The sequence below is a fragment of the Geospiza fortis genome, unplaced genomic scaffold (genome assembly GCF_000277835.1).
Source record: "Geospiza fortis unplaced genomic scaffold, GeoFor_1.0 scaffold131, whole genome shotgun sequence".
In the NCBI taxonomy this organism is placed as follows: Eukaryota; Metazoa; Chordata; class Aves; order Passeriformes; family Thraupidae; genus Geospiza; species Geospiza fortis.
The window spans coordinates 2,158,633-2,180,477 of NW_005054391.1; the positions used below are offsets into that span (position 1 = coordinate 2,158,633).

At 36.8% G+C, this 21,845-nt stretch overlaps 1 protein-coding gene across 1 annotated transcript in view; it reads right to left on the minus strand.

Annotated features, from left to right (window-relative positions):
- Positions 1-21,673, minus strand: part of CBLB (Cbl proto-oncogene B) — a 127,735-nt gene extending 106,062 nt beyond the window's left edge. The window contains 2 exon segments of the mRNA XM_031060795.1: positions 11,618-11,868; positions 21,383-21,673. Of these exon segments, the coding sequence (XP_030916655.1) occupies positions 11,618-11,868; positions 21,383-21,529 (398 nt within the window). The 5' untranslated portion in view covers positions 21,530-21,673.
- Positions 21,674-21,845: the final 172 nt, after the last annotated feature.

Consider the following 21,845-nt stretch of genomic DNA (forward strand, 5'->3'; position numbering starts at 1 on the left):
GTGCTCTGTAAGTGATTAGAGCCCCATTCCTCATAGGGCATTAATTATAGGGATTAACAGTAAAAGGAAACACATGAACAGGATGCTACATACTTTTGGGTTTGTGTGGCTCTTTTTTTTTTTTTTTTGCTTTTAATCTTTGTGTATTTGTTACAGCTATGAATTAAAGAGTAAAAAGGATGTGCAGAGATCTGAACAAAATAGTACAATACAGTCTTCCAGTCTGCCATATTAAAGAAGCACATTTAAAACAAAAAAAAATACTGGAGGAGAGTATTTCAGCCTGCTGACATATGAGTTTCTAAGCAAGACAAAAAAAAAATTGGCTATATGTGCCACATTTTCTGTATTTTCCCAATTTCAGCACAGAATATGTATCATTAAGCTGTAAAACCACTGGAGCATTAGCCACTGAGAATGAGCTGTCAGTAAGATGCACTTATGAAGTGGATTAAAAATTCTTATGAAGCTAGAACAGACACAAGCCTTTATCAGCACTCCTATCACCCACCATTAATCTGCTGCTATAACCAAAAAGCATATAACTGTAAATGCTACTCTTAATTCTAGAAAAACCTGGAACTGCTGTAGTGTAAATTAAATGGCATAATACTTACATCTAAGTGACCTACTATGACTCAGGCAACCAGTAAAAAATAACCTAACTAGAAGTAAAGCATAGCTGTTCAAACTCAGAACAAAAAATACAGACAGCCTATTAATTGTGACCAACTCAGCATTATTGAGTTGATCTAGCGACTGAATATATGCTTTTCCTATTACAGGGTTTCAGAGCTGAGGGCTAGAACAATATTTCATTTCAAAAAGATTAGTTTTTTTTTCCAGTATTTTAAAACCAAATACTTAGAAATGAAGAGACAAGAACAAGCTAAGTTAACATAACATAGACATCTCCTTTATAGCTGGCACATTAGGCAAGCAGATGTTCTTAACAGAGACTGTCATCATTTTTAATGACAAACAACAGTCAGAACACAGGTTCTCCACTTCAGGATTTTCACAACAGGCTGTATATCTGAACAAACAGAAATATTTTCAGGCTCTATTTGTTGCATTTTATCTTCTTTTAACATGCATGACATTTATAGTGTATTAAATACAACTTACACAGTTCTACCTTAAGTGTGCTGGTGGAAGGCTTACACACCATATTTGCTGAAACTTTTGACTTTAAAGAAACTATTTTTCTTCTGTCAAACCTAAGAATGGTGCTCAGGGATTTTAATACTAAACCTTCAACTAATCTGGTAACATGATAATTTAATTTTTTACAAGTTACACAATGACTAATTCTCTATAGTCCCATAAATCGTTCAAAATGTTGACATGAAAAACATCTGAAGGTGTTTCTCTTTGTCTTTTCACATTCTCCCACTGGAGAGTAGTGAGAACTAAAGGCCTGCTCTAGGATATGCACCTGTCAGGTCTCACCAATTAATGACTGTTTTAAAAAAATATTGAGCATTGTTCTAATAAATGTTCTTGGGTACAAAATGTTTTATTATTGATCCTGCATTTCATACTTCCCATGACAGACCTTCATGACTCAGAATCAACTCCGAAATGAGTTCACAAAATATTCTGTTGGCTAAGGACCATTTTCCATTGGAATAATTTGAAAACAGATGCTAATGTCTGTCTTACATTCATGCCCTTAAATTTATAACAGGAGGCAAATTTTTTCTCATGCAGTCATTTCTTAAACAATCCTATATTGCCCAAAATGTACTATTTAAGAGGAATAACTAACAAATGAACTTATCACCTCTTTAAAAGTAATGAGATTTCTGACATAGAGCCAATGAAGGTGTTTGGGGTTTTTCAGGAAAAAGAGTTTAGTACAAGCCTTCAGAACATTACTGAGGCCTAGCACACGCACACAAAACAACTAAGATGATTAAAATGATTCTTTGTTCTTACTGTAACCAAGACTAGAATTTGTCACAGAATAATCCTCTACACAAGCTAGGGAATGATCACAGATTTTCCATTACGTATTTAGGTTTCACTTCTTTGAATGTGTGTCCTGGTTCTGGATAGGGTTAATTTTTACAGTAGCTGGGATGGGGGGCACAGCCAGGATCTGGACATTATTCCATTCCATCTCAGGTCATTTCCTTCTGGTGAGAGCAGTGGCAACGCTGGTCCTGAGCCAGAGGGAACACGGCTGCAGTCAAGTCAAGCTCCACACTCTCCCTTTTGTAACCTTTTGTTATTAACGTGGTTACTGCTCCTGCTCATTTTCTTATCTCATTGCAGCTTCCAGTAAATTGTTCTATCTGTGCCTTTTGCGCCTCCAGTTCCCCTCTCCGACCTGCGGCAGCAAGGAGGGAGGGGGGAAAATGAGGAGAGCAAGTGGTAGCATGTGGTTTGGGGTTTGTGGGAACACTAAACTGAGGAATATCTTTCTTAAACCAAGAACATAAGTTAGTCAACAGATTCAGCATTTTCGAGAGACCTTTATTTTACTAACTCATAAACAAGCACATGGATCCTTCTCTTTCTGCCATCAGTGCCCCATGTCTGATCCAATCCTGCAATATGTCAAGTACTTTCTCAAGTACTGACATTCTCCACTGTTGGTCATATCAAGATAAACAGACACAGTGCAATACAGTGTATTGGAGCTCAGCAGAAAGAGAGAGCAGCTAATCAGGAGCTGGTAAGACATGCACACCTTATTACTCAGTATTCCTGCCCACCAGGAGATATTTGCATTGGGCAAGGTAGATGCAAAACTGGGGCTAATATTTAAAATGAGATATGGTTCTGGATTTTATTTCTAAAGACACATCTGTTCAGTACCACAGACAAAATAAAGTAAGGCTCAAATTACTATTAATGATAACTTTGAGTAAGAATTGTGGAATAAATAAGGTAATCTTGAGATATTTTTGCTACAGGTGATAGGAATAATTTCCTTTTTCATTGTTGCTTCAAATTTCAAAGCCATATAGTTTCACTGTTTTATCTTAGGGGAAAGCAAGGATATGTTTTGTGAACTCTCTCACAAGTGGTATCAAGTAGAAGACAAAAATTAAATTTAATTATTTTTCCCCAAATTTTTTCTCCCACTGTAGAGTCACAGCTTGCCAAAAATCAGCTAAAGACTAGCTCATCAGGAGGGCTGTCCAGGTCCCCAGTGGAGTGCGGATCTATACAATGCATTAGATACTACACTAAAATTACATCTCCACTGTTTGACTATTCGAGAATCATAAATGAAAGTGCTCTTACAGAGACATCACAAAAACCTCACCCATACAGAAATTAAATTTAGCTCAATCCATATACTAGCATGTACTATAATCTTTCATTGTATACCCCAGAAATGTGTTTCTTAGGCATCTGCTACTTCTATGTTTCCCCTTTAGTTTATTGTCCTATATCATAGTAGGAAGAAATACAGTTAAATCTACTTCTACACTGGATACACCAGAAGAAGTAAATTAATAATTATTATGACCAAATATACTAAAATAAAGAACCAATTACTTCTTCACCAATTTTCTGATCTGCCAAGATATTTGCAAGATATAAATACAATAAAGTTAATACACTGTTCAATATGTATTTCACTTCACACAATGTTAAAGATTACATAATGAAAGAGATTACAGGGAAAATTTTCCATTATGAGACAGGACAGCTCCTTAATTCCCACATGAAATCTGAGCAAATGATGGTGAAAGTATTCATTGTTTTATCATATGCCAGAGACAAATATAAAAACATTTCGATAATGAATACCTTGGTTGCACTCAAGCAGAAAGATTAAAAATGTTTTTAGTCATCTACATTATTAACTAGAAACTGATGACAGTCACCTGATTGCTTGCTCAGGAAATTTCATCCCTTACATAAATTCACTTACTGACTTCTTTTTCCATCTGCACTATGGGTTAAGATGTACTTCTTTTCAGAGTTTACTCTTGGTCCTTTGCATGGATTACTCATCCTGCTTATTTTTATTTTTTAACAGTTTTGTTCATTGCAGTCTTTTTTTTGTGTAAATATCATATTTTCTTTCAAATCAAGCAAATTATATTCCTAAACTCAAGAGAATATGCTTTAAAATTTGGAATTGCTCAGTATAAAAGAATGAAACATACCAACATATTCATCTTGCAAGCAACAAAACTGTTTTGTGCACACAACAGCAAACTTGCATTTTTAACAACAAATCCTCGTTCCTCCAATAAAAATTAACCATATTAAAGCTTTGTCTCATTCTACAGCATGCACAGTATTATTGCATGATCTGTAAAGACAAAGTTAGTTTGCAAATGTGCAGCCACTGATAAAAAGACTTGCTAAGTAATTGTATTAACTTTGTTATTTTTAGTATGATTCAAGTAAATTAACTTTAATAATATTGAAGCAAAGAACAGAATAGGAAGAAAAAAAACTTAAGTGAAATGATCACAAAGTATTTTTTAAATTCCATGACATTATCAAAATATCCCCTAGCATGCCAGATTTTAATGAATGGAATACAGTAGTTCCCTCCATCAGTTTTTCCATCAATAACCCACTCTATCATTTTTGTTTTGAACTAAAACTTCAACTGTGTTAATCAAAACATATACTGCTACTTTTTCAGATGAAGGTTATTTCTTACTCTTTACAGGTTAATGAAACTGTCTTTACTATAGGTTTGATACACAGCAAGCATGTCTTCTAGGCTGGTTTTTTGACCAAGCATTCCTTGGACAAAGGATTACCACTACAGCACGTTTGTTTTTACAAACTGGCTTTACTTAACTTTCAAAGAGCTTCTATTGACTAAACAGCAAGTGTAGCACTTGAAAGTGATTATTCCCAGCCTTTTCTTCATCTTTTATAGAATAAAAGCAGACTTTTATTCTTTCATGTTTCTCATTTTTGATGGAAAACAATGCCACAGAAAATTAGGAAAAGGAAACCATTTCTTTTTATAGCCTAAAAATAAAATTATATGTGCTTACAAGTTTAGGCATATGATTCATAAAAATGGATCCTTTCTCCTATAATCTTCCTTGTGTTCCTGCTTGCATGGCAAGCAGCTTCCATCATGCAGGCTAGTGTTGAAGCATCCTAAAACAAATACCTTATCACTGAATATAGAATACCTCTGGAGACCACATTTTCTAAAAATCAAATGCACATAGAAAAGTGATTGATGAAAGATGCATTCAGGTCCATTACAGGAGACTTTGTTACTACATGCTAAATTCAGGAGTCAGCGCTGCCTGCTGCTCAGAAAGTTCCCAAAGTTGCCAACTTGGGCTGTATCGTACCTATGAACACAGCTCTATTTATAGTTGGTGACCATGGTCTGCCCCCACAAGCACAGCTGCTCCCTATACAGACCCTGCAGGCAAGTATGGAGAAGGGATGCGAGACACAGAGCTGTTGCAGACCAGAAATGGGTGCTGGTATCCTCACTGCAATGGAGTATTTCCAGACATCTCTGACCAAAAGTACTGTATGTTCAGAAAACCACCTATTTCCCCCAGTTCATTGTGCCATCCCATATTATGCTCTAAAGAGAAATTGAAATCATACAGAAAACTATATCAGTCATTTTGCAACAGTCATTTTGTATAATCCCAGCAGCAGAACTATCATTAGCTTTATCATAAAGGAAACTAATATATGGAAAGCCTACAGGACTGATTCCCCTAACTGCACTTTTTGAGAGCTTTCTCACCTGCCCAAAATGGGTATAAATGGTATGGCACCTTAAAATTTGGCAACAGCATCATGCACACTTTCATAAGGCATAAATAATTATACAAAAGCCAGCAAGGAAAATATCAGACTATGTATATCTCCCCTTGCAACCAGCTGAACTCTACTCAGACATGACTGCCACATTACTTGTAAAATGTTTGAAAAAGAACTTTCACTTACAAAATGCTGTTTGATTTTATAAGAGTAAAAAGTAAAAAGAAGTGCACATATCTCTCCTCTACACAACTAGATATGAATCAAGGATCTAAATCAATTATAAGAATTTACAAGCCATTATTTTTTCATTAGGATCTTTTGTGGTTTTAGAAATCCTTGTCTTGCTCTGCAATCTGAATAAATAGTTGCCTCTAAGTAACTCTGGTACTAATACTTCTTTTGTTCTCATTTGACAATACCCGCCCCCAAGCACTAAAGATGATAAAAAAAAATCTAAAATTCAAATACGGCCTTACAACAACTGCAGTCACACAGCCTGTTTGCATTTATACTGAGAACAAGCTGTCATAATACTGCCCTACCATTTGTAACCTCCACGCGTTCTCACCTGCCCTCTGCAACAAGAGTCTCTTTGTCTGAAAAGTGTGTTTGTGTAACATTCCTTTTTTAATTTAAACTATAACCAAAAATACCAAACAGCTTATGCTCCACCAAATCTGCACTGAAGCTGAACTCCTCATGTGGGTCAGGTACACCAAAGAGTTTATTAAAGCTGTTTGGTTTACATCTGGTTTTACATCACATCTAAGGAACAGGAGGGGAGAAGAGGGTGGAAATTCTCACCATAACATAAAAGCTTAAAAATAAAAAATTCATCGCATTTCCTCCTCCTATGCAACCCCACCTAATCAGTCATGCATTCACTTTTCCTCAGAAGAAGCCTCTTTGTTAGAGGCTATTTATTGTAGCTAAGTTCCATTCCCAATTACCTGATCATACATTATACATTGAAAGAAAAAGTGCCCTCTTTTTCTAGGGACACACAAGAGCAATGGGCCAACACTCCAGAAGACTTTCAAGCAGACTAAGGCAACTTCTTCTACTAAAAATCTAGTGAAGGAATGATCTAAAAATACAGGTAAATAAATACAAGAGGGAAAAAAACAAATCCTAGATTCCTTTCTCTCAGCTTCAGCAAAACTAGAGTAGAACGGTCAATACATTACATCTCTAAAACGTATTGAGACAGTTTAAGTTTAGGGGTTTATATATCGTGTTAAGCAACAGACTGATGGTATGGATAGCTTAGAGGAATTTACTGGAGACCAAAAAGTACATAATATGATTGGAAAACAGAAAAAATCACAGGATACCAAGGAGCCCATAACTTTTATTCAACAATTACCAAGTTATCTATGTGATGTCCACCAAAAGCCAAAACTGGCTCTATGAAAAGGGCCACTAACAACATCCTTTTCTGAATCTGAAAATTCTATTTGTCAAACAAAAAAACAATCAGCCAAAACAATCTTAACTTCTCCAAACAAAATAATCCTAAATTAAAACTTTACTCTTCCTGATCCTTCCCACAATCAACAAAACCTGCTCTGCCTGGAGACACAAACAAGTTGTGAAGCTAGCTAATTTATAAACTTCCTAAATTCCTATAAATAAAACAGCAAGGTTGTGATATAAGCGGAGGTAATTCAAGGAAGCAGAGTAAATTACCTCACAGCACAGGACAGAAGTACACAAAGGGCTACTGCATCACAGCTGGCACACCTGACACCCATCCTGATACTATTTTAACCTCTTATCAAGTCTGTACTTTCAAAATAAGGAGAAGTAGGTGAGAAATTTCTGTAGCAGAAAGAACGTTGTGTACTTTAATGTACCAGTTCAAGGACTCGATCCAAGAACCATAACTGATTACAGCAGTCAACATGGACTTAAGGAAGAGGAATGGAATACTCTATAAACCTACTAACACTCATGAACAGTAACAAAGGAGAACTTGATCTATCATTTGAATTGCAGGTACAAGACCTCCTTAGAAGACTTAAGAGACTATAAGAATTCTGCACCAACATTTAAACAAGCTGTACAATATAGAAACACGTAACTTGAATCAAGACACCAAATGGCCAGATGCACAAGAGAATTTAATAAGACTTTCTAGACAGAAACAGAAGTGGTTTTGTGATCATCTTGAAGGACTTCTTTGACATTTCCTTCATGCACATCTTCCTACACTGACCACAAAATCACCACAGATCATCTCCTCTTGACATCTTCATCTGTACCATCCACTACTTTAGAAATATCTATCTTCCACTTCTGGAATACCACTTTAAAACAAACAGCCAACCAACTCTGGCTGAACCAAGGAGCATTTTAAGAGATTATTAAAAACAAGTATACACGCTGGTTTTATACTTTTCTGCTCTCCTCATATAAAGGGCCTCTAGCAGAAGGCGAGCAATATTAAAAGTCAGAAAATAAGTTCCATTTCAAGACATTCTTCTAAGGATATGATTTACAGGAAATCACAGGAAACCTCCCACTTGTCTCCATTAGTAAGAAGTGAAGACTCTGTCCAGCACCTTGAATGAATCCAAATGTAATCTCCCCACTGCCACTTTATTCCTCCTATAGTTTTATTATTATAACTTCTGTGCTTGATTTCTACACCTGGATAACACATTTGTCTCAAAAACTGCCATTCAACAGAGTTTTTATTTTTTCTGAATGCCTAATTCTGGAATACAGCAAAAGGGAAGGAAGTTTGGACTTCACTGAAATGATGCTTTCCAGCTTTAGTTTACTTCTCAATAAACAAAGGGCAAAAAGAAAAGCAATGAAAAGAAGAAAAGACAACTCCAAAACTTTCAAAGACACAGAAAGCCTTTTAAGAATAGATGAGCCTGAACCAGTAATTCTAATAAGCTTGCATTAATAACCTTTTAAAAAGTAAAATCTGTGACAAAAAGTAAAATTACTTCATTCACAGAAAGATTTCTGTGTCATCTATATCTAGTACAGTTTATAGAACTTACTGGACATTATTTCTTACTTCATTAAGCAAGAAGGCTGAAAGGACATAATTTTGTAGAAGACAACATATTCAGAAAATAAAGCAGTTAAGCACAAGAAACAAACTTGCAAATCCTATTTTCCCTTAGCAAGACTCATCCAATAGAGTACAGAATGGCAGCACCAACTACTCTTAAATGGCTATCATATGTGTTTGATATGGAAACAAGATACTGGGGCAGTCAGATTATGTACAAATGGCTGACACAAAAGCTTACACTGCATTAGTGATGCTTCTCTAACTTGTTTCATCCAAAGGATATTTGAAAACTAAAATTTATGATAAATTATTCACAATATAGTAATTTTTGTGTCATCACACAAATAAAATCACATGTATATTGGCACTGGTTCCAAAATGTACCATCATATAGAAATGAAGATTAGTCAATAATGCTAATAGGCTAAAATTATGCCATTTAGATTTATGAAGAATGAAGCTTTTCTCTTTTCCATGATGTCCTTTTATCCAGAAACCAAAACAGAGTAAGAATGAAAACCATAGAAACTGCCCAGGTGCCAACATTTGCCTTCCCTTTTTTTAAAACTGACTATTTCCCAATAATTCTACTACAAATTGACTACAATTTGACAGTCATTTTGGAAGCATCTTCAAAAACATAATCTTTAAATGATCATTGTTACAATTACACTATAATGCTAACAAATAAGGTCAATACAAGCATATTTGGAAGCAAAGAAAACACAGTAAAAACTTCTTTTGCTAAGTTACCAAGAATTAGCAGGATCAAGTATATTGAAGCACTGCTTAGCAGTGCTCAGATACTGTGTCATATGGCTCAGCAAGCAAGTACACCTTAATTCAACTTAAAACTAGGACATACATACAGATAAAGCATCACCAGTAGATGAAAGAGGATGCACTGAAATCATAAAGAAATAGACTTTTACTTGGAATGACATGGGTCATGATCTAATGAAGTGATGCTTACAACTTTTTTAAGTCAGAATGAAATTTGTACAGGAAACACAGCTAACAATTTGAACACAAGAAAAACATCTCTATTATGCTCCTATTTTCAAGCTCTCAACTCCATTAGTTAGGCAAAATAACATAGCTGCCACCTTCTGAAATACTGATTTTAAAAGCCTGAAATAATTATTATGATTCAGTGCACTTTATTTGTATGATTTGTTTTAAAATCCCTCCTCTCCATCTCACAAGAATGACCCAAATAGACAGTAAATATGCTAACTACACCTTCTTCAAAGGAAGCACACCTGTGCTTCACAAAAAATGTCCTTCTATCACCACTGTTACCCTAACACAGGAAAATAAATGGGTAACTGGAAAGAAGCAACTCTAGCAACTAGAGTTACTAACATACTGCCTGAATGACTGTACAGAGCTCAGAGCAAGTAGTTTGAAAAAGTTACACTCAAATTTGCTTTAATTTTTGCTAACTTTAAGCAAACCTGTAACTAGATTAAGGTTTCATACAACACAGGTAAGTCAAAATAAAACCTGCTTATATAATCAAACTACTTCTGTCAAATTTCCCTTGTCATAACAAGTTCATATTTCCTTTGAAACACAATGACTTCTGTCATTCTGCATACACCAAATGGGATACCTAAAATAGGCAGCAATAGGCTCAGTGATAAACAACTCTCTCAAGAGTTCTGGTAAGAACGCATCTACAGCGAAAACATGGCTTTACACACTTACAAACTCTAACACAAAAAACATTCATTAAAGTCTTTACTGATCACTAAAATACCTTAAACAGTGTATTTTCTCCTCTTGGAGCATTTTTGCCTAAGTATATTTGGACACTTTTGATGTTAAGAAAAAAGTCCTTAGATGTCAAGCAAATTTCAGACACCCTACCAAGCCCAAAAGACTACCACAGTAGACTGAGTAGCTATAATCACTGCCAAAGATCTGGAAGGAACATATGTATAATTCAAACATAACAGCAGTTACATTTACAAGAATGTAGACATTTCACTACTTCTACCAACAATTTCACCAGCTGTAAAACTATTCTGCCACCATGCCTGCCTCAGAGCTCAAGTGCAGACAGACAGAAGAGAAGGAATTCAATCCTCCATTCACTTGTAATCTCATTGCCCACTATCTCCTTTAAAAAGAGACTTCAGAAAGAGCCATGTCTCTTTCATTTGCATGGATTTACAGTAATACCACACAAGGCACAGAATCTTGCACAGAATTTCCTGAGATAATTATTTTTTAAAATATTAGGCTATCAAATCAAATATTAAAAACTTCTTCAGTTACCACCAAGAGTGCAGATAAAGTGGACATTAATTTCTTTTATTAAAACTGAACCATTGCAAATCAAGAATCCATTAGATTTCTCAAAAGGTTTCACAGCATGAAACTTACATTATCATTACCTTATCATAAAATCACATATTTGAAAAGTGAGAATATTGTTTTGCTTCATTCCATCACTTGTGAAAACTCTTAAGTCAATATTCATCATGGCTCCCAAAGTTTAAGGATCTAGGGTAGGGAGGGAGATCAAGCTCAATCCAAGTGAACAGTCTCTCTACCACAGGAAAAACTACATAGTGTAAGCCCTGCGAATACGTAATTACAATGAAATGAATGTTTTATGAAGGAAATGCACTTGGTTTTAAAGGTCACAAAGTGACAGATTAGAGCATACAGTGAAACAAATCCAGCAAATTACTGATTGAACAGCAGGGTCAATGAATCCAAGCAATAAATATTTCTGCTTTTTGAATAATTAAAAATGTCAAAACACAATGGCTGCAGACAACAGTGTTAAGAATGCAGACAGACCAGATGATCTACTTCACATTTAGGTATTTAACTTACCTATCCTGTGACTGCTCTTCATACATTCTTTCCTTTCCTTCTTTAAAGAGTCTTATGGCCCGTTTGGATTTTTTCATAAGGCTGTCAATGTAGATTTTAAAATACTCATTCTCACTGAGTTGTGCAAGTTTCTGGTTGTCATCGTATTTGCTCAGTATAAGTCGCAAATGTTGGTAAGTATCAGGAAGAATGTCAAGTATGTAAGGTGGGCTGTTTTTCAGTTGAAGCTTTGGGTTTTGGCACAATCTTACCTATAAGCAAAAAAAAAAAAAAAAGAGAATGTAAAAGACAAGAAAACCATTGAGACAAAAACTGATCTGATATTTTCCAATTTATCAGGTAGAACATACTTCTCTAGTCTCGAGTCCCAAAGAATTAAATCCTACTTCATTTATATTCTGTGAAATTCCAACATAGTCTCTACTGTCAAAAGAGGCAAAATTTTACTTAATCCTGTCACATCTATAAAAAGCAAACAAGCTTACCTACATGTTTTGTGGGTTTGCCCTGAAAGTATGTCTTTTCCTGTCTAATATATGCTAAGGAGCATATCAAAACACAGCATGTAAAAATGCCAAGAGCAGTACTTTCATACAGATCTGTTTTCTGCAGGTTAACTTAGCTACAGGTGTTTAAGTATCTACTAAGATCTGACATAAATTACTATGTCATCTGCTGGCTCTCTTTATCCAACAATATAACCTCTGAGACCCTAGGGAAATTTAATTTTGAAAGCTCTGCACATAAGAAAATGGTCTGAACTGTGATAATGCTTCAAAAGTTATTACCTACAGCAGACAGACTTTGGGTCACTCAAAAACAGATATTGTAAACCAGGAAACAAAAATATTATAAAGTCATTGTTTTCCAGCTCCTGGCTGGAACAGAAGTTCAATGCTTTGCTTTTGGCTGGGTGAAGAGGTGCCCACCAAAGCTTTTTTCTCATTCCCCTACCCATAACAAAAGACTCGTATGTCAAGACAAGGCTTGGGGAACTTAATTCATTTAATTAATAAAACCAAACCTTCAAAACACATTCCACCCACCACTCCCTCCTTCCTGGGTCTAATTTTATTTTCCACTCTACCTCCTCTCCCACAGTAGTACAGTGAATGGGAGCTGTGGTCAGTTCATCACTCCTTGTCTCTGCCACTCCTCCCTCCTCAGTGGGGGAACTCCTCACACTCTTCCCTTGCTCCAGACAGGGGTCCTGCCCACAGGAGACAGTCATCTTTGAACTTCCCCAGCATGAGTCCTTCTCACAGACCACAGTTCTTCACAAACTCCTCTAGAACATATCCCCTCCATAGGGTGTAGACCTTCAGGAACAGACTGCTCCAGCATGGGTCCTTGGCAGGGACACAAATTCTGCCAGGAAACCTGCTCTAATGTGGGCTCTTCTCTCCATGGGACCACAGGTCCTGCCCTGTTCTAGCACAGGTTCCTTAGGGTATCACAGCCCACATCAGCGTGCTCTGACATTGGGTCCTCCATGGCTTACAGTGAATGTCAGCTCCACTGTGGACCTGCACATGGCCGTCACCATGGGCTGCAGGGGAATCTCTGCTCCAGCACACAAAACACCTCCCCCTCCTTCACTGAGCTGCATGGCTGCAAAGGCGTTTCTCTCACATATTCTCACTCCCCTCTTCCCTGGTTGTAATTTGCTTCTGCACAGAAGCTTCTTTAAGACATTACCCCAGAAGCACCACTGTTGCCAGCAGTAGATCCATCTTGGAGCTGGCTGCTCTACTGGACAGGAAGGAATCTTCCGGCAGGGCCCCAGCAAAACTACCCCTGTAGTCCCTTCACTACTAAAACTTTGCCACTTAAACCAAATAGAAGAAAACATCTCAATGGACTTGGAATCATTGTGATCCCAAATGGTACAAATATTAATTGAATATATGTTACTCAAAGAATAAGTTTGGGCTAATAGAATACCTTTATTTGAATCCAGTTCCCACTGGAAATGTTACTGGAAGGGAAAGGTACTGTTTGTTTCCTAACATCAATAACATAAGATTAAAATTGTCTCCAAGCTATCTACATTTTCTGATAGTTTGTTCTGTAATGCTCTGTTCTAGAAGAAAAAGAGACTAAAACTAACAGGTAGTTTTTGACTGCTGATGCACTGAGCTACTCAAGCTCAGCTAAAGTATTGCATAGGGACACATTCTAGATGTGTGTGCAGCTGTACATATGCAAATACTTATAAAGGAATTAAGACCATGTGGTATAAAAGTTTTATAGGCATCATTTGGAGATTGCCACATTATATATTAGTGACTTTGACATTCTTTTGAGGTAACTAATGAGGTTATAAAAACATCTTATTACTGCTGAAAGTAGATTCCTATTCCTACTAATCTATCAACTTGAAAAAATGCATCCTTGAGCTTTTCTGGGTGAGAGGGGAACAAACCTGTATCCTGTAACATGCAACCTCTCTAAACTCAGAGCTCTATCACTATTGCTGACCTCTCCTGTAATTTCTACATCTACACCATTAAGAAATTCACTGTATTAAGATTGCTGCCACTAACAGACATTCATGCACCGCAAACAGCACAGCAAACAGGTAATAGTTTGTGTCTGAAACATACAGTGCACGAACACAACCAGGCAATTAGACTGAGGAACAGGCAGTCATAGAAAAGTGGAGATAGAGTAGACAAAAGTCAAGCACTTAGAAGTTTTCAAAAAGTTTAGCACCATTTGAAACAGTATTTAAAACATAACATTTGCAATAGCTCTCCTTGTTTCACTGATTGTTATTTTAGTAATTTCTATTATTCTTTCAACTTTTAGATGAAGTAATATATCAGGAAGCCTTCTGACATATTGTAGAACAGTCCTTATCCCAGAGAAATTTACATCTCAGTAGAAAAAAAAAAAAAAGGAAGCAGGCAAATATGAATACATGAGCTGTTCAACATACTGAAGAATGGTTCAGAGACTGAACACCAGCAGTTTGGTATTTCTAGACATAAACTGCAAAGTTCCACAGCAAGCTCTCAAACAATTTCATGGCTTACAAAGGAACTCCTTAAAGTTGAGAATGTGCTGGAAGGAAACAAAAAAAAGTAAAGCATATTTGATCATCTCTTGACCAGTAATGAAGTCTGAAACTACAATCCACAACTGCAAGCGCTTTGAAACCGAAAACAACTTGTTTATCTTTTATGTGATATAGATAAGGTCATCAGGATTTAAACAAGGGACAACAGGGCCCCAGTTGTGGGTTAGGAGATGTCTAAAGCAGTATTTTCAAAGAATAAAGGTTGGCTATGATAGCATTCTTGCAAGATCAGAAAAGCACTGAAGTTAGGCTGACAGGTAGAATACTCTAAGGAGATGTCAGAAACACAGGCAAAGAATCTTACATGTGTAGCTAGACCTGAAAATCATCCATGCAGAGACATACAGGAATTTCTTTTAGTAGAAGAGTAAGAAGAACTGCAATCCCTAATACAGAAGTGAAAATCTTTACGAAAACCAGATTTTTTTCCTCTGAACTTTGAGTTCACTGTGATTTCTGGTTTAGTGAAAACTTGAAACTAGACTGACATTCTTCACAAGACCAACTACAGGTGACACAAATCTGTCACTGATCAAGCCTTACAACTCTCTGAAGTAACAAGCACAAGGGAAAAAAAACATCTGAAAGATCAAAATTTTATTCAGAGAAAAAAGTCAGCAATGAGAGCAGACCACAAGCTGCAAAAAGAGAAGGCTGCAATCATTCTGAATTACTTATTTACCCTAACTTAAATCTCATGAACAAAAAATTAATTACCTTTCTGAAGCCTATCTTTTTGATCAGATATGCCAACAAGCAGAATATAAGTGATTTCATATATATTAGAAATACCATAAAAATATTAAAAGAAAAATAAATTTGCTTATGCTGGTTGCTGTATTTTCAACAGTCAGCCCATTCAGCTATACAAAAAGAATACCCAGTTATAAGGAAAAACTATTTTCTCTTCCAGAACTTCTTGGAAGTTTTCTTCAGTCTCAAATCATTACATACAAGATAGTTTACAAGGCTACACTTTCTGCTGAATTTGGAGAGATAAATACAGCACTTTACCAGAACCTTCCATTTTAGAAAAAGCTTTTAAGTAAACCACACAAAAATTCTTCAACACCTTCATTAGCTTTATGCATTATAATTGAAAAAAATGCTAATAGTAATGTTCAAATCAGAGATCCACTGAAGTAGTATAAGGTTTCTTTCACTTTACAGAGTACACAAGGCTTCAAAGGACGTAAGTCTGTAAGGAGATGGTTGGTAAACCATATGGTTTCCAGTCAGGATGTCCTGACACATACCACAGCAGTTCACAATTAAAAGTAAGCAGTAAGAAAAGACACCTGCTGACGCAAAAGATTTGCCAAGAGCTTTCTTCAAAAGAAAACAGAACGTAAAACAAACAAACACAAAAAAAACCCCAACACCCCTAAAATAAAGAAATCTATATTGCACTCTACAAGGCAACTCTCACCAACACATTAGGAGCGGACATGAATCATATCGCTGTGTGATTTTTGTATTGTTATGACTGGAAGTAAGCATGTATATATTTAGCAAGCACTCAGTGGTAAAAAATGAAAGGCAGTAAGCAAGTTAGTAAAAAATATCTCTCTTATTCAGACAAACTGAGACAAAATTAAGCTCCTTTCAGTAGCTCACACTCAGGGAAAATCCAAGTACTTAATTCAGAATCTTAGAAACAATAAGACTGCAACTCTGTGAAAACTGAGGCATTACCTTAATCTACCAGAAACTGATTTTGAAACAGTTAACTCTGGAAATTCCAGACAATTTAACTCTAGCACCTTTGCAGAGAAACATTAACCCCCTCTCCCCTTCTCGCCCACCCCTAACCAAAATAAATGCCACTACTCATAACTTTTGAAGATATGTCTTACATTATAAGGCATTTTTTCATAGCATCATCGGAGATGAGAGTAATGGAGGACAATTGTACATAGACAATTAATTTCTTGCTAAAAACTATCTTCTATTCACTTTTTAAAGCAAAGTTGAAAGCCCCTGGCTCATTTGACAAAAGGACCCTTGTTCAAGCAAAGGACAGCAGCCTTTACACAATCTGTTTAAACACCTAAGGCTAGTCAAAGACAATACAAGGAAAGTAACTCAGCTAAAACAGAGTAAGTATCTAATGACTAGGACATCCGCTAAACGCTGTTTTCAGCTGCAGTGAATGGCTCAGAACAATTGGAGCATCAATGCTCACACACTTCCAAAACTACACTTCCAAACTGGCCAACTGAACAAGCTCTTCTGTCATGCTCCACAAAACAGTCAAAGAATTAGAAAACGCCTTGACACACCACAGACAGCATAAAGGTAGCTCTGCAGTTAAGACACCATAACAATTCTCCAGCAATCCACAACATCCAATGCAACAACAATGAATTCTGAAAAACTTAATCAGGAGGGGCTAATAAGGAAAACGGTCCAAGTTTGAACATTATGCTTCTTTGACACAGATTTCTTCCTGCCTGAAGTTACCTTAACTGCAATGCATTTCATTTTCCATAGGAAAGAAAGCTCTTGTCGGAATATAAGTAGAGGTGACCCAAACACCAATCTTTTTGCTTGAAAATACAGTAAGTGTTTGTTCAACAGCTACCACACTGCAACTGAGCCATATGTTTCCACAGTGGAAGAATAAACAATAAGAATGCTGATGCCACAGACACACAAGGACAGTTGAGTTGGGAGGGTAATTTTAATTCCTTCCAATTAGAAAGAGAGAAGCTTCTGTTTCTCTGTTTAATTTTGTATTCCTTTCCCATAAGCAGCATACACAGGACATAAGACTTTCTACCAACTTTGACCATAGAATCAATTACATTAAGTTTCGCAAAGGATAACCAACACACTCAGTTTCAACTACCATGCTGTGTATACTCAGATGCTGACAGATGTTAATTTAAAGAAAACCACAATACTAAGCTGCAGAGGTAACACAGCTTTTACTCACTAAGTCAATAGTATAAGCTTTGGAGAAGCACTCTAGTTTGCTCTTAAATAATTACTAAATAGCAAATCAATGCCATCTGCATTTATACAGTCAGAGTGAAGCAACTGGTGGGCTGTGACAGTGCACCCAAATAGTTTAGTCAATATTGTTAATCTTCATAGTAGAAAATTTAATTATTTTCAGGCCCAATGCATAGGACGAATGAAAAGTGATTAAAAGTTGATGAAATACACCTGCTTAAAAAAAAAAATCGTGTTCAGAATTTATCATGATTTTACCAGCTTGAATCCCACAGGAATGAAGTGTGAAAAAAATAGTACTGACTACTCTAAATGGACCAAGCAGTAAACAGACCTAACTATTCCAATGCTTACACAGCAGTAATTCTCTCCCAAAGCTGGTCTCAACATACCATTATTCTCTAATAGTAATACATGGCTAGGGTCTAGGTTTTAAAAGCCATCAGGCTTACAAACTCAGAAAAACAAAAACTCATGTAATTTATGCACAATTTAAAGGAAGACCTGAGTTATTTGTTAACAATATTCATTTTTCTTTTATTTACAGGATACAAACTTTCCAAAACATAGATGGTGTTTTAAAAACAGTAATTTGCTTCCTGCAAGTCCAGAGATATATGGTCAACTTTCTTATACAATGCAAGCATTGAAAAGCAAGGCTAGCCTTCTAAACCATAAAAGAAATATTATCTTTAGCATTGCACAGAAATTGAAGTCTTCTTGGCTCTTAATGATAAAGCTACTGCTTACCCATGAGAAAAGAAATAGAGAAACTTGACATTGATGCTTAATATTGTTTTCCCTTTAATAATGCAGGTAATACTGTAAATTTACATAAGACATACCAATAAACCACAAAAAGTATAGATCCCGACGTATGAAGTATAAAAAGGAAAGATATATGGACAGATAGCAGTTTACATTCACTGATAATCTACACGTAGATTATTTTTTTTATTGCCTGAAAGAATGTTGCTTATGGTGACTTTTACAAACAAGGCTCTAAGCAGGAGCATTATTCAAACATTCTGTCCTGCTAAAGAACTCTTTTTCAAAATCCATTATTATTTTCACACTGATAATAGAAGTTTAAAGAGAAAGCACCCCAACAGAAGTGCAATATTCTGCCTATTCCAACCTAAAGTATCAGCCCATGGAAAGTTGACATTATCATGAAATCTGAACAATTTGAAGGCAGGACACATAACCAATTTTGCATGGTGTCTAGGTAGCCAGAATTTTTGCATACACCACAAAACTACCCTCATAGTACAGTTCTCATAGGGTAGGAATGTTTGGTTAATCCCTTATTGTTGCAAACAAGTAATTAATACAGAAAACCTTATCTGCCAGAGGATAAAATTACAGAAAGAAATTAAGGAAAGGTAGAATATAGCCATTTTAAAAAAGAAAAAAAACGCAAACCAGAAATTATTGAGCTCTGCCACTAGTTTTTAAAGCTGCTCTTTTTTCAGTGTTTGGTCAAGATAAAAGCTTTGCTTTGTTTCCATTATTCATTTTCTTAACATCATTAGATTGGGGGAAAACTTCAGCTACCTTACAACAGCAATAAGATGATTATCACAGCTACTATAGTTAAAGAATAAAACAAGCATAATAACTGTTATTACAACAAGTAAAACAGGCCTCCAAGCCACAACCTTACTATGGATAGCACCCTACTGACTTGGCAGAACTTCTGCCTTTGCTAGGTATTAATTTGATCAGTCACCCACCACAGAAATCAGTCATAGGACACACTCCAGAAATTGGATTTAAAACAACAGTTGACCGAGCAGGTTTCTATTTCTGATTTTAATCCCTGGGTTTGATCTAGATGGAGGAAAAGATGACCCTCCTGTGCCTGCTGCCACACAAGGCTATGAGATTTAAATCTGTTTGCCAGCATATTAAATTTGCTCAAACACATCCTTTCAGTACAAGTACCAAATGCTAAAATCACAACCAACAAGCTTGAGCATTCTCACACTATGACATCATCCTGTCTGGTATACTTTAATACAATTTGGAAATAAAATTTGATTAACTGAGAGCAGCTTAAAGAGGATACATTAAAGATCCAAATTGAGGACACTTATGCAGTAAAATGAAAAAGGAAGCACAGTGCCCAGCCCTTCCAGTGTCTTCTACCAAACAGGCCTTCCTGGCTATTCTGATGGGCTGTGACAAATACAGTTATCATGTATTGGATGAGTGAAAGCAATCCAGAAGTCCAAGCAGTGGAATAAAGACTTTCTGGTAATTGTGATTTTACAAACAAATTAGGGTATAACCTTACTATATAGATCTGTAAATGGCCTGACACAGGGAAATCAGAGCTCTGCATTCTCCACGTGGTTTGAACAACAAATCAGATCCCTAGTTTCCAAGCTGAAAATTTCCTCCTACTGAAGAAGAGTATCTACTTTCGAGTATTTATGCTTGCAGTCCTTAACACAAGAGAACTCACTGTTTACAGCATCCTGACCATTGACATGAAAATTGCAACAAAGTCTTCGTGATAATAACCATTTTTATTAAACCTGTGGTTTCAGTTTATAATTGCTTCCGGCAAACACCGTGGAAATACAGGTACTATTCTTGCAGCATCAAAAAAGAGCCTACAAGGACTTTAAAAAATACTTAAACACTTGTAAAATCATACTACATTAGTCTCCACCCTCCCAGTACAACTAATTACGAATGTCAAGAAATGTTGAACATCTTATTTCACAAGAGCCACAGGGAAAGCAAAGAGTTGCACTAAATCACAGAGAATCAGAGTTAAAAAGTGGTAACTGTATCACCATACAGACCCAAGGCCAACAGGTAGCAATCCTCACTGCTCAGCAGTTCCAAGAGGAAGCTTTTAAGTATCACCCAGCGTGCAAAGCAGAGTGCCTGTGTCTCCTGAACAGCCAGCCATGTTACAATCAAACTCTTCCTACCACTGGAAAGGCACTCTCCTAGATAATCTATTACGATAAAAGCTGTCACTTCAAAGAATACTAAACAAAATGTATCAGGCTGGTGAGGGGAAACATAAGAGCTAAAAAGCTATAGTCTATCCCCCCACTTCCTGAAAAATGAGTTTCAGTACAGAGTATTTCTAGTTTCAAAATTAATAGTAGATGTACTTATAAGTCATTAAAATGCAGAACACATACTTAAAAAGTTAGGCATGCCATACTAATCTGTTTACTAAACTGACAAGAGTGACATCCCCCAGTCCCCATGCACATTCCTAAAAGCACAAACACATCTATGTTGCCATCACCAACATATCTCACAGGACAATTAGCTAAACTGAAGTTTAATATTTCAGAGGTCTTGTTTGCAGACTAACAGCGTGACACAACATGAAACACAGAGAATATGTGATTACAAGTCTAAGTTAAGCAGCTTTTGGTTAGGACAGCTCTTCAACTTTGAGTCATTTTAAAGGATCTGAAAATAACAATAGCCTAAGGCAAACACACACATTTGTTTTCCTTCCACAAACCAAGATTTAAAAAAACATAGCCAGAGGCCACTGGAAAGAAAAAAAAAAAAAAAGAAGAAAGACAAATGATGCTTAAATAACCTAAAACATAAGTCCCCTTACTACCCGAGGCACATGCAGCACAGCACTCAGAGCTGCAGGAAGAAGCTGTTTGCCCCTGTGTACCTATTTAAATAGCCCCATTCTTCACTGCGTTTATACACGGACGCGCAGAGACACCCACCACTTTGTCCATAAGTTTCCAGGTCTTCTCCACAGTCCTGCGGTCAGCAGCTGCCTGTTTAGGGGGGCCCACAGCATCCTGAATGGCATCGATGAAGCCCAGGATCCGTCCCTTGCGCGGGTTCCGGCCGTTGAGGGAATTGGCCATCTGGGAGCCAAGCTGGCCGCAACGACAGAGAAACACAGGCTCACAAGGTGCTCCGAAAACATCTTGTCATAGAGCCCGCCGCAGCCTGCGAGGCAACACCTCCTTCTTCACGGGCAGGAAAGGGCAAGATCAGGGCATGTTTAGGAACAAGCTTAACTTTTCATGACAAACAGCGTAAACCCACCTGGCCCGGGTTTACATTGGCAGAAGCGATCCCGGATTTATTGTCAACACCGACAGTCGGGAGGGGGGAACACACCCGCGCCCGGCTCCGCGCCCGGCTCCGCGCCGCGCCCCCGCCCGTCCCTGCGCCCCA